This window comes from Aspergillus tanneri, assembly GCF_003426965.1.
Source record: "Aspergillus tanneri strain NIH1004 chromosome Unknown AapTan_7_pilon_pilon_pilon, whole genome shotgun sequence".
NCBI classification, from domain to species: Eukaryota; Fungi; Ascomycota; class Eurotiomycetes; order Eurotiales; family Aspergillaceae; genus Aspergillus; species Aspergillus tanneri.
Window position 1 is genome coordinate 2,052,087 of NW_022984634.1, and position 13,190 is coordinate 2,065,276.

General features: G+C 48.4%; 3 protein-coding genes across 3 annotated transcripts; all 3 read left to right on the top strand.

Annotated features, from left to right (window-relative positions):
• Positions 1-79: 79 nt before the first annotated feature.
• Positions 80-811, top strand: ATNIH1004_007260 (uncharacterized protein; the record flags this gene model as incomplete). The annotated part of the gene is made up of 1 exon (XM_033571885.1): positions 80-811. One exon carries the CDS (start codon positions 80-82, stop codon positions 809-811), a length of 732 nt encoding a protein of 243 aa, XP_033425200.1.
• Positions 812-2,664: 1,853 nt separating this feature from the next.
• ATNIH1004_007261 (WD40 repeat domain-containing protein) lies at positions 2,665-7,906 on the top strand (the record flags this gene model as incomplete). Its single annotated transcript, XM_033571886.1, has 4 exons — positions 2,665-2,764; positions 2,807-2,851; positions 2,902-4,433; positions 4,478-7,906. The coding sequence occupies 4 exons, from the start codon at positions 2,665-2,667 to the stop codon at positions 7,904-7,906; spliced, it is 5,106 nt and encodes a 1,701-aa protein (XP_033425201.1).
• Positions 7,907-10,262: 2,356 nt separating this feature from the next.
• Positions 10,263-10,726, top strand: ATNIH1004_007262 (uncharacterized protein; the record flags this gene model as incomplete). The annotated part of the gene is made up of 2 exons (XM_033571887.1): positions 10,263-10,418; positions 10,478-10,726. 2 exons carry the CDS (start codon positions 10,263-10,265, stop codon positions 10,724-10,726), a joined length of 405 nt encoding a protein of 134 aa, XP_033425202.1.
• Positions 10,727-13,190: the final 2,464 nt, after the last annotated feature.

Consider the following 13,190-nt stretch of genomic DNA (forward strand, 5'->3'; position numbering starts at 1 on the left):
CGTGATCATGAGTCAAAAGGCTGTGCCGTGTCTATTCTGTGCTCTCTAGTATCACGGAAGCATTTCTGGCACTGCGAGCATGCAGTTGAGACCTCGGCGCCCTGCTCTGAACCCAGAGGGTCATGTCTCCTGGAAAACGGCATCATCCCAGCAGGCGAGCTTAAAATTGATGGTAGGCCAACAGTCGACCGAGGTTACTAGACCTACAGCATCGGGGCCATCATGTCCGGCGCCTCAACCGTCGGAACCAGTTTTAGTTGGCCAAATCCTACCAGACCCCATTCTCGACATGAGCCTGCGGAGTCACGGAGGTGAAAAGACAAGCCTACGAGCGATTCTAGATCAGATTGACGGTGACATCCTTGTCCACGTCTTTTCACGCACAACCAGAAAGCAGCTCCGAGAGGAGTTCGAGAGAGCATGCACGAGGGAACGCTATCCACACATCACCCTGACCAGTGTCGGCATGTCTACCTATCCGGTATCTATTTATGCGTCTATTTCTGATAACGCACTAGAAGGAATCGAAGGCCTGCCGCGCTTCCTGATAAGCGACCCCAAGAAACAATTCTTGGACGCTATGGGCTTCGTCCGGCCCAGTTCAACGTCCAAGGCTTCGGCTACGCGTATGCGGCGTCAAGGGCCTCTTCGGTGTGGGTTCTTCATAGTGAGGAAAGACAAGACACTGTTCGCCAAGGAGACAGGGACTTTGGAGAATGTGTATGAGGCTATCATAAGGGCGGAGAAGAAACTCCATAAAGGATGGATCTCGGATCTCAAGCGGATGGGACGGCCAGTGCCCCCTTGGTGATGGATACGTACATATCTTTAACAAACCCCTGACTGAACAGTTGAGGACGATCTCTTGACCTGCCATATCATGAGCTTACCTTGTTGCGGCTGTTCTTTCTTGGAATCCATTGGGCAAAAGCGCCTGCCTCCTGTGCGCGCCCTAAAAATGAAAAAAAGAGCCGATTTTGCTCTGGAATGGACAGTACTCTTGCCTTCAACCAAAAGAAAAGCGAAAAAGGAAACATCATCACAAAGTGGGCTTTCTTCGATCACCCGTTTAGGGCAAAGAGATTTTGAAGGAGGCTTAGCAAGAAATCCAAGGACCAGTCGAGTAGGCTGCTGAGTTCAGCGTAGAAAATAGTGCCACGCCTATCCAGAGAATACCAATGTTATGTATAAATACTTCTATCACACATTGTCCGCATCCAGGAGTCCGTATGACAAATAAGGAATTCCTTACCAACGCTTTAATACAGGTAGGCTCTATCCCCTGTTCCTCATTGTTTGTGATCAATGATCGTATGCCACGCGATGTTCTCATCTCGACATCTTCATAACCAAAGTAGCCTCGCAGGCCGTTAGCTTAGAAATTTATTTTTGGGGGACCTGTGAATGAATATTGATCGTCCCACCCTTCTAGACAGCCACCTGTAAGGTCTAATGGTTTGCTATACGAGTCACGTTGATTCACTAATGCTGTCTCTCCAGCGAGGTAGTGAGGCTCCTTGATGGGAGTTTTTCACACTTAACCCGCTCGTGTGCTATTCTTCTCCTTGAGAGTCCTACTATGGTACACTCTGATTGAAGCCCGACTTCTACCCGGATATTATTCGAGAATAACCTTGCAGCTTCTGACCAATGTAGTTTCTCGTCGTCTCCTTTTAGCTTCAGCCGAAGATGCACCTCTTCATTGCGCCATTTCGAGCCCTTCCTGGAGCAGCCTTGGGCCTCACTGTACTCACGCTGAGGTTCTTCGATCTCATGCACGCTCATCTGACGGCTGGCTGACGACACCTGTCTATGGTCACATGTTGTTGGCACAGAATCGGGATGAGATAAACATGGGAATTCGGGATCCGATAGCTCCTAGCGCCTTAGCGAGCGCTCAGCGTCATCCCCCTAAATCGCTTCCATTCCTTTAGATAGAAGGAGAGAGTGAACTCTAGAGAGAGACGTTAGTGAGCACATTGATTACGCAGTCAATACGCTTGTTATGGTTATTCTCCCAGGGAGGCTACCGGCGTGTGGCTGGTATAGTGTTCTTCTGCCACCCATTCCTTTCCTGAGCGAATGATCATAACAGAATGCAACGTGACATAGCTCCTTCGAAGAGCCAAGCAATAAATTGTAAATGTTCGTCAACTGATAAGGACGTGAAGCGAGAGCAAATCAAGGTGAAAGAATCCGCTTTTGGAGGTGATATAGAAGCATCTCGACGCCGTTTGCAAGTCCTCCTGATCCCTGCAATTTTGGCTTGGAGTTTTGAGACTGCTCACCGCCGAGAGGGTCCTCACCGAGGTCGTCATTTGTGCAAAGATCATTGGTTTCATTCCTATGATACAAGGATTGCGATAGCCGATGGTCCTGGACTTGAGAGCAATGACTTGTTGATGATGCAACATCATCGGATCGCGTATATTTCCTATATGAGTTAGTTTACACTCTTCGTTTGTTTACCTCGCCTTTATAGAAGCGAGATGTTTTGGTAGTTTAGTTGAATCAGAGACCTAATGTCCTATGGAGGATCGATACTTGCGAATACGCTTATTATTATGGTCGACAACATGTAATACTTTATGCATTCGCGTAATTTATGTGCCTTGGGTTTTTGGCGGGTTGTTGGGTACCCAAAAAAGCAATATAGTGAGTTCTATGTGTAGGGTCACACGCTGTCACTTAAGCGACGCATACCCCGCCCGCAACTTCCTCCTGAATCCCGAATATTACTATGCTATCATCATGACCATGGAGAGTACGACGGTTTTTAAAGGTGCTAATTATGGACTACAAATAGGGGCAAATACGGGCAAGGTCGAAGTGCAGAACAGGCTTTATACAGGTAGATTACCAGAGCGTTTATGTCGGGGAAACTTTATTAACGCAATGCAGACCCTTTGGACAAGCTACCAATTGCGCATGGGGCCGAGTTCGACTCGTATACAGATCAGCATGAAGATGACTGTCTGCCGGGCACTAGAACCGAGCTTCTTAAAACGATTGCAGAATGGGTTGTGTCACCGCACGGAAAGTGTATATTTTGGTTAAATGGCATGGCTGGAACAGGGAAGTCTACCGTCGCTCGGACAGTCGCAAAATCCTTCAAACGGGATAAGTTAGCAGTTGCTAGCTTCTTTTTCAAGAGAGGCGAAGGGGATCGAGGGAAAGCCTTCAAATTTTTTCCAACGATTGCCAGACAACTGGTGGCTAGCATTCCTGATCTGGAACCCAGTATTAGGAAGGCAGTGTCTGATGACCCTGAAATTGTGGCAAAATCACTGAAGGAGCAGTTTGACAAACTGCTTTTTCGACCGCTACTAGGCTTGGAGCAAGTCATTCCGATCCCAGTGGTGGTCATTGTGATTGATGCATTAGATGAGTGTGAAATTAGCAGTGATATACAAGTTATACTCCAAGTACTACCACAAGTACAGGAGTTAAGCGCCGTCCAGTTACGAATCCTCTTAACCAGTCGACCTGAATTGCCAATTCACCTAGGTTTCTCGAAGATTGCGAATTATAAATATCAAGATCTAGCTCTCCATGAGATCTCCGAGGCGGTGACAGGATATGATATCTCTTTGTTCCTGAAGGACCGATTTAAAAGAATCAAGGATGAAAATAATGTTCCTGCCGGCTGGCCTGGGGACGACGAAATTCAAGCCATTGTTACGATGTCAGCTCCTTTATTTATTTCTGCCGCCACTGTGTGCCGATTTGTTGAAACGGAGTTGGACCCTGTAGAATGCCTCACCGATCTTCTTAAAAATCAAGCTAGATATGCGACAAAACTGGACAAGACATACCTCCCAATTCTCGAGCAATTCTTAAACAAAAAGGGCGATGATGGTAAAGCAGAACAGCTTTTACAATATTTCCAACAAATTATCGGCGTTATTATCCTTCTTGCGGTTCCTCTTTCGGTCAATGCACTCTCAGAGCTTCTTGGTGTTCGAGTAAGAGTTATTAGCAACCTATTGGATTCGTTCCGATCCGTTCTTAACTGGCCTACGAAACAAGACCAGCCTGTCAGAATTCTGCATTTATCGTTTCGAGATTTCCTAGTTCAAACAAAGAGCAAGTTCTACGTGGATATGGACAATACACATAATAAAATAGCCCGCTATTGCTTTAACACTATGGGGAAACTGTTAAAAAAGGATCTCTGTAATCTGCGAAGCGATGGAACACAAAGAACAGAGATTGATATTGACTCTATTAATCTGCATTTACCACAAGAATTGCAATACTCCTGTCGTTATTGGGCACATCACCTGACACAATGCAAAAACCCTATCGCTGAAATAGAGAATACCTATCATTTTCTCCAGAAGCATTTCCTGCACTGGGTGGAAGCAATGAGCCTCCTAGGCCTTGCATCAGAAGTGGTGGAGATTATTAATCTCCTCCAGACAGTTATACCAGTAAGTTTCTTAAACAGGCATATAATTCACGCTAACGGATATAGGACGACAACCATTCCGCAATATCCGAGTTTCTGCATGATGCAAAGCGCTTTATCCTTAAAAATCGTCAGATAGCCGCCGAGGCACCCCTTCAGTTATATTGCTCAGGGCTAATATTTGCACCTCGAACGTCAATAATCCGTAGACAGTTCGAAACGGAACTTCCTACTTGGATATGCCAGTTGCCACAAGTTAACGAAAGATGGAGCGCAGAATTACAGGTTCTCGAGGGCCATTCAGATTCGGTTCGGTCGGTGGCCTTCTCGCCCGACGGCCGGCTGCTGGCGTCCGCCTCGGAAGATAAGACTGTGCGGCTTTGGGACACTGCAACAGGCGCGCTGCAGCACACTCTTGAGGGCCATTCAGATTGGGTTCTGTCGGTATCCTTCTCGCCCAACGGCCAGCTGCTGGCGTTCGGGTCCGCAGACAAGACCGTGCGGCTTTGGAACACTGCAACAGGCGCGCTGCAGCACACTCTTGAAGGCCATTCAGGTTGGGTTGAGTCGGTGGCCTTCTCGCCCGACGGCCGGCTGCTGGCGTCCAGCTCGAAAGATGATTCGACCGTGCGGCTTTGGGACTCAGCAACGGGCGCGCTGCAGCACACCCTTAAGGGCCATTCAAAGCCGGTTCAGTCAGTAACCTTCTCGCCTGACGGCCGGCTGCTGGCGTCCGGCTCGGTAGATAAAACCGTGCGGCTTTGGGACATCACAACTGGCGCGCTGCAGCACACTCTCGAAGTTGGTTCAGACCCGGTTGTGTCGGTGGCCTTCTCTCCCGATGGCCGGCTGCTGATGTCCGGCTCGGTAGATAAAACCGTGCGGCTTTGGGATACTGCAACGGGTGCGCTGCAGCACACTCTTAAGGGCCACTCAGGTTGGGTTCTGTCGGTGGCCTTCTCGCCCAACGGCCGGCTGCTGGCGTCCGGCTCTAATGATCAGACTGTACGTCTTTGGGATACTGCAACAGGCGCGCTGCAGCACACTCTTAAGGGCCACTCAGGTTGTGTTATGTCGGTGGCCTTCTCGCCCGACGGCCGGATACTAGCGTGCGGCTTAGAAGATAAGACCGTGCGGCTTTGGGACACTACAACTGGCGCGCTGCAGCACATTCTCAAGGGCCATTTAAAGCTGGTTCAGTCGGTAGCCTTCTCGCCCGACGGCCGGCTACTAGCGTCCGCCTCGGAAGATAAGACTGTGCGGCTCTGGGACACTGCAACTGGCGCGCTGCAGCATACTCTTGAGGGCTATTTAGAGTCGGTTTTGGTTGAGTGGGTGGCCTTCTCGCCCGACGGCCGGCTACTGGCATCCGGCTCGGAAGATGAGACCGTACGGCTCTGGGACACTGCAACGGGCGCGCTGCAGCACACTCTCGAGGACCATTCAAAGCTGGTTCAGTCGGTAGCTTTCTCACCCGACGGCCGCCTGCTGGCGTCCGGCTCGGAAGATGATTCGACCGTGCGGCTTTGGGACATCACAACTGGCGCGCTGCAGCACACTCTCGAAGTTGATTCAGACCCGGTTGTGTCGGTGGCCTTCTCGCCCGACGGAAGGCTGCTGGCGTGCGGCTCAAAAGATCAGACCATGCGGCTCTGGGATACCGCAACAGGCGCGCTACAGCACACTCTCAAGGACCATTCAGAGTCGGTTTTGGTTGAGTCGGTGGCCTTCTCGCCCGACGGACGGCTGCTGGCCTGCGGCTCGGAAGATGAGACTGTATGGCTCTGGGATACTGCAACGGGAACACTGCAACATACTCTCGAGGGCCATTCACATTGCGTTCTGTCGGTGGCCTTCGCACCCAACGGCCGACTGCTGGCGTCCGGCTCGGAAGATCAGACCGTGCGGCTTTGGGACATTGCAACGGGCGCACTTCAACACACTCTTGAGGGACATTTAGGTTGGATTTTGCCGGTAGCCTTCTCACCCGACGGCCGGCTACTGGCATCCGGCTCGGAAGATGAGACCGTACGGCTCTGGGACACTGCAATGGGCGCGCTGCAGCATACTCTTAAGGGCCACTCAGGTTGGGTTCTGTCGGTGGCCTTCTCGCCCAACGGCCGGCTACTGGCGTCCGGCTCTAGTGATCAGACTGTACGGCTTTGGGATACTGCAACAGGCGCGCTGCAGCACACTCTTAAGGGCTATTCAGATTGGGTTTCGTCGATAGCCTTCTCGCCTGACGGCCGGCTGCTGATGTCCGGCTCTAATAATCAGACTGTACGGCTTTGGGATACTGCAACTGGCACGCTGCAGCACACTTTCGAGGGTCATTCAGAGCCGGTTGTGTCGGTAGCCTTTTCACCCGATGGCCGGCTGCTGGCGTCCGGCTCGGAGGATCAGACCGTGCGGCTTTGGGATACTGCAACAGGCGCGCTGCAGCACACTCTCGAGGGTCATTCAGGGCCCGTTGAGTTGGTGGCCTTCTCGCCCGTCTGCCGACTGCTGATGTCCAACTCGGAAGATAAGACCGTGCGGCTTTGGGATACTGTAACTGGCGAACTGCAACACACTCTCGAGGGCCATTCAAAGCTGGTTCAGTCGGTAGCCTTCTCACCCGACGGCCGGCTGCTGGCGTCCGGCTCGGAAGATGATTCGACCGTGCGGCTTTGGGACATCACAACTGGCGCGCTGCAGCACACTCTCGAAGTTGGTTCAGACCCGGTTGTGTCGGTGGCCTTCTCGCCCGACGGCCGGCTGCTGGCGTACTGCTTCTTCGATGATTCGGCCGTGTGGCTTTGGGACACTGCAACGGGCGCTCTGCAGCATCTTAAGGGCTATTCTGACGCTCTGTCGGTGGCCTTCTCGCCCGACGGCCGGCTGCTGGCGTCCGCCTCGGAAGATAAGACTGTGCGGCTTTGGGACACTGCAACAGGCGCGCTGCAGCACACTCTTGAGGGCCATTCAGATTGGGTTCTGTCGGTATCCTTCTCGCCCAACGGCCAGCTGCTGGCGTTCGGGTCCGCAGACAAGACCGTGCGGCTTTGGAACACTGCAACAGGCGCGCTGCAGCACACTCTTGAAGGCCATTCAGGTTGGGTTGAGTCGATCGCCTTCTCGCCCGACGGCCGGCTGCTGGCGTCCGGCTCGGAAGATGATTCGTCCGTGCGGCTTTGGGACACTGCAACAGGCGCTCTGCAGCACACTTGGTCTGTCGATGGGCGAGTTACTATCCTCGAATTTTCTCAGGACGGTTCTTTTCTAAGCACCAACTTGGGCGTCCTGAATATTCAGTCCAGGGATGACGGTCTTGCGTCTAATTCACATGTTAATCTAGACATCTCCATGGAGCACGGGCAGTGGATAAAAATGAATGGCAAAAAGATTCTCTGGCTTCCTACCGAGTTCCGGCCCAACTGTTTCGCGATTAATGGCAGTATACTTGGTCTGGGAAGCGAATCTGGGCGGATTTCCTTCATAGGACTTCGTATATAGCAAGTGTAAATGATTTTTGTCAACCTTGAGATACCGCTACTCCTATTCAACCTTAGTGAGCACTCATTTGGTCAAAGTGATGTGACGGCCGAACAACTTGATTAAATTGGTGCTATCTTAACGAGAATTTCGAGTAGGGGAAAGGAAGAAAGTAGTGAGGGTGATGCGGAGAAATAAGTACAAACAATGCAAACAAACAGTCACGTGACATCAAACCCTTATTTCTTACGCATTTAGTCATGAATATTCCATTGGAAGAATTGTCATGGGTCGCAGTCCTTTTATCTGATGAAATAAGGACTGTCGTTCATGCAATGCTGAGATTTGTTAAGGTTCTCGCTGGGGGCTATGTTAGCCATTAATTTAAGCGTTGCAGTCAGGGAAATAAATATAAGATTTGCCAAGACAAGATATTAATAGCAACCCTGTATGTTGATCGTTGCGCCCAATGTGTGCCAACTAGCTTGCTGTGCCAACTGCCCAAATAACCTGCTGGGGGTTTCGGACATGGGCTCGCGATAACACCGAACGGCCAGAATATTATCGATTTATATTTATGACCGCAAACACTAGATCCAAGTGTCTTTATGGAACAGTACCGCTAACATGTGGCTCTCCAGTGATAAAGAAGCCGGGTTCAAGCTAACAGCTTAATCAAGGCTGGTTTCAGCCGACAACCTAGGGGTTACACCGATAGTGGTTCGATATCAGAAGGTGGACGGGACAAGTCTGTCTTTATGTCCCTTCAGCCCGAGGACTACAGTTTCCTTTTTGTGGCCCCATAATTCCACTACGAAGTCGACTTTTTGGGCATATTGCGGGGACAGTTTAATTCTCAGAGAATTTCAACAGAGTACATGGTGTCCGCGGCCCTGCGGAGAACCTATGGCTAGACTACGCGCAGGTTACTAGAATACTGGATTTAATGCAGTTGTTACAACCTGGTGGTGAAACAAACATGCTTCTTTACTTGGAACTTGTTGATAAGTAGTATGAGAGCGACTTAATCATGTCGTGGAGAGCCTTAGAGTTACTAGGACAGCTGTGTCTTTCGAAGAGATTATCCGAGCTGAGGAACAGTGTCTTCTGCACGGGCCAACAGTCTATGCAAGGAGAGGCCTCTTGAAATCGTAATGGCTTTGGATATCCCCAGAAAACAGGAGTATAAACTCTTCTACATGGAACCTTTATGTTTGGTCATATACTGCATTTATTAGCCCATGTCCTCTCTATCGCATACCCGTTGTAGACCAGGATTTGGCGCCAAACATGCAACAATGATAGACTGACCTCAAAATTTCTCTTTACTAGCAATATATTTCAGTCAGCACTACAAGTGAGATCTGCGCCAAACAGCACCGAGGGACTGTTTGTGATACATAGCACTGCATTTAGTAAACATTGGAATAATTATTCGCAATGTTATCTTTACTGACCCCCTTTACGACCGCCCTGCCACTTAAACATGATTTAAAAATGCTATGCCTTCGCATATAGTGCCTAGTTGATCTTTCACCTCCTTTCTCAGCAGATTCCTACACAGCCTATATTCTTTTACCCTGTGCACCGCACAGTACCGGCTCGCTCAAATCTGTGACACCCAACTATGCCCATTGTGCCTGGTCTAATTCTGGCTACTCGAGAGTCTCTAGCTGTTTAGGAATGTGTAGCGCTGTCGATAAATTTCGCTACCCTAAAGATATCCAAATTCATATTGGTAGCATGCAACTGGTGATCCTGGATTCCTGTCTGATCCCGACTCATCAGCTCCTTCAGTTGATTGCCATCTTTATATTTTTCTAAGGCTTCTCGTCTCCAAATTTCCCATTGCAAATCTCCGTCAACATCTATGGCCTTACGAAGGCCTTCGGAAAGGCCGAGAAAGCCATCCCAATCAGCTAGGTCATATCCACAACAGAATTCAAGCCAGTGGATAATTCGCCCACTTGTCTCTGTGTCGGCGAGATTCAAATGACCTTCTCTTCAAGTAATTGAGCAAATATCAGTTCATCCTCCCCGAGGTGTTCATCCATCATAGAAATAAGCAATAGGAAGAAGTAGGACAGGAGAATTGAAAGCAGCAAAATTTGAATCTGCATGTGCTCATTCCCAGTCGACAATACCTGTGATATTGTAATGATTGTCGACAAGGGCGTGGTCTCCTTTATCATCAGCAAGTCACAAGTAAAATTTGTGATGCAATATTTCCTTGGAATTGAATCCAAGAGACAGCGGTGGATTAAGGATGCGTCAATTGGTCGATTAGCATAAATCTTCCCTCTCGTAATGCGATCCAGCATTAATCGCACGCTCGCAAAATCATATTCTTCATGAGTGGTGAAAGACCCATTGCCCTATGGGTACTTCTAGCAATGATGCTGCGCAGGAGCAGGAGAAGTGGGAGACTTTAATGACTCCGCCAGGAGCTCCCGATGACCACAAGTACCCTAGCGGTCTGAGGCTCGTGCTGCTGATGATCTCCCTCTATGTTGCCATGTTCCTAGTTGCCTTGGTACAGTTAAAGGCTTATACATTTTCTCCGTGCAACTTACTGACCAGGAGATTTTGCAGGACAAACTAATTATCTCAACTGCCACACCATCCATAACAAATAAATTCCACTTGTTAGACAAGCTGAGTTGGTATGGAATGGCCTACATGCTTACTAATTGCGCCTTCTTGCTTATCTTTGGGGAAATATACAGCTTTGTAAGCGTCAAAGCCGTTTTTCTCACCGCGGCCGTTCTGTTCGAGGTCGGCTCTGCTGTCTGCTGCAGGGGTCCAGGAAGGCATCGCACGTCCAGTCCCTTCTCTGTTTAATACTGTTTAGGTATAATCTGCTTTCAATATGGTGTGCTTATCTGTTCCTTATTATTTATCCCGTCCCGCTTGCGAAGCGACCCTAATATTAGGGCTTATTCAGTGCGACTTAATGACATTTCATCCCTTATCAACCTATTAATTAGCGGCGCCTTCACCTCGAATATCTTCCTGGAGACAGTGCTTTTACATGAACCTTCTATTTAAAGGTGTGGTCTTTCTGTTCGCCTTCTTCCTACTTGATATCCTTGGTGCCTCGTCCAAGGATATCAAGTCGTGGAAACATAAGCTAGCGCAGCTTAATCTGGAAGATATGGTTGCTCTCCTCCCAGGAGTTATTTGCCTGTGTTTAGCTCTAGAATGGGTTTGTTTTGTATGTAGTGTAGGTTTTTTTTTACAAAGTTTTTCCTGCGGCTGCTATCAAACCGCGCAGTTCTAACTGTACAACAGTGGAGTGGTAGATGTATTATCGCCTTACTTAGAGTCGCTTTTATCCTTTGATCGCTTTTGTCTCAATTTAAATTTAGAAACCTAATACAACCACGGTGCCACCGCATATTTCTATCCAAAACAACATTTTTACTAGCTTCTGGGTAAGCTGCATGATTGGTGTGCATATAACAATATTTAGTAAGCTATTCCCTACCACACCTCTAACCCTACTATTTATAAAATACGATCTCGTTCTAATAGCTGAACACCAGTTTACTATCTCCCTATCTAGTTTTAGTTCGTAAAAAATAGCTCCCCTCTTAAGAGCGGCACCCACCTGCTACCCATAGTAATTGCCATGGTTGGTTTATCCAGTATTGGTGGTGTTGAAATAACTTAACTTGGTTATTACACATCCTTCCTAATCACCGGCACATGTATTGTATTTGTCGGCGCGGGCCTTTTTACTATCCTTAATATCAACACAACCCCTGGCCAATAGATCGGCTACCAGGTAGTGTACGGCTTTGGTTTAGGCTGCCGCTTCCAGGCACCCAACATGACTGCGCAGACGGTGCTACCCCGTTAAGAAGTGGCCATCGGCGCTTCTCTTATTCTTATACTTTTTAGTTAGACTCTCTCTGGTGCTATATTTGTCTCGGTTAGCCAGAACATTCTTAATCAATATCTGGCTACCCGTCTTACTCGCATCTCCGATATTAGTATCTCTCCCGAGAAAATGAAGAGAGCTAGTATTACTAGGCTCTTTAAGCTTATTTCATCTCAGGACCACACTGCTGTTCTGAAGGATTACAATTCCTCGCTGAGTTTATGCTTTTTAGTTTTTTTTATCTTTGCTTTGTCTTTGCTTGTCTTTCTGTCATCGGCAGCCTTAGCATGGAGTAGCGCAATGTCAAGAAGGAGGGAGAGGCTAAAAAATCTTCTAAAGATGATAAAAGATTGAATGCGTCAAGTGATAATGAACGACAGGTGAAGGGAGTAAATACTAGTTCCTTTTACTGTAGCTCTTGGGACTATTTGAGTATTTCGTTTACCCGCCGCATAAAGAGCCTGGAGTTTTAATGGGACAGAGAGCAGTTCAACTTCCGACAGAGTAAACATACTCAGCCCGAAATGATGTTGGTTGCAGGCCTGTAATACACAGATCAGACAGATCGCTCGAGAACTCATAGGTATGGGTGGCACCAGTCGGTTCATGTCTCAAGCATTGACTAGCAATTTGACCAACTGGGAGGAAATGGTGACAACACCAGCTGCATGGAACACATCAGAAACCTTTGACCTAAAAATATAATTCTTTAGTCCGAACCCCGGACCATTACCCAGAATTGGAAGATCCCATGATCGAATTGACTGTGTAAACGGAAGGCATCCACTAACTCAGAGCATGGATTTTGGTTGAGATATGAGACCTAGAGATCTTTCGAGTCCCATTCAAAATACCAGCGGCTATAGTTGGCTTGCTTTTGCTCCTTGTAGCCGAAGGAACCAGCAGTTAACCTGAGATCACGGATCATGATAGTTATTGTTTAGCTGTAGTCTGGTGGCCCTTTCACCTTCCATAGAACCAACACAGGCTTACTTGGACAAAACTCATTTCCAATGAATGTTAACGGCTGAGTAGCTAACAAGGAAGGATAGCAATAACTGCCTGATAGTATGTAGACACATGCACGTTCATTACGTTTGAAAGCCCCCTTGAAGGATAAATAGATTGAGTTTAGCCCCTGCAGTAACCTGCTGGGATGCCTCCAAAAGTGTCTCCCATAGAAGCAATATATTGCTCTCTGTCTATCTGAAATTGGTTGATCTATAAACACAGCCAAACATGATTGCTCGTTCAATTGTTTGTCAGTTCAGCCAAACTCTATGCCGGCAATACCTGCACCATGCGGCACATCAAACGGCATTATCTCGAGACCAGAGCTTGCATTCAGTGAACGGGTTATCAGTAAGGCTCCCGTTGAGAATGCTAGTGGTGGCAGAGCTGATTGTCAGAAGTCACTTTAAA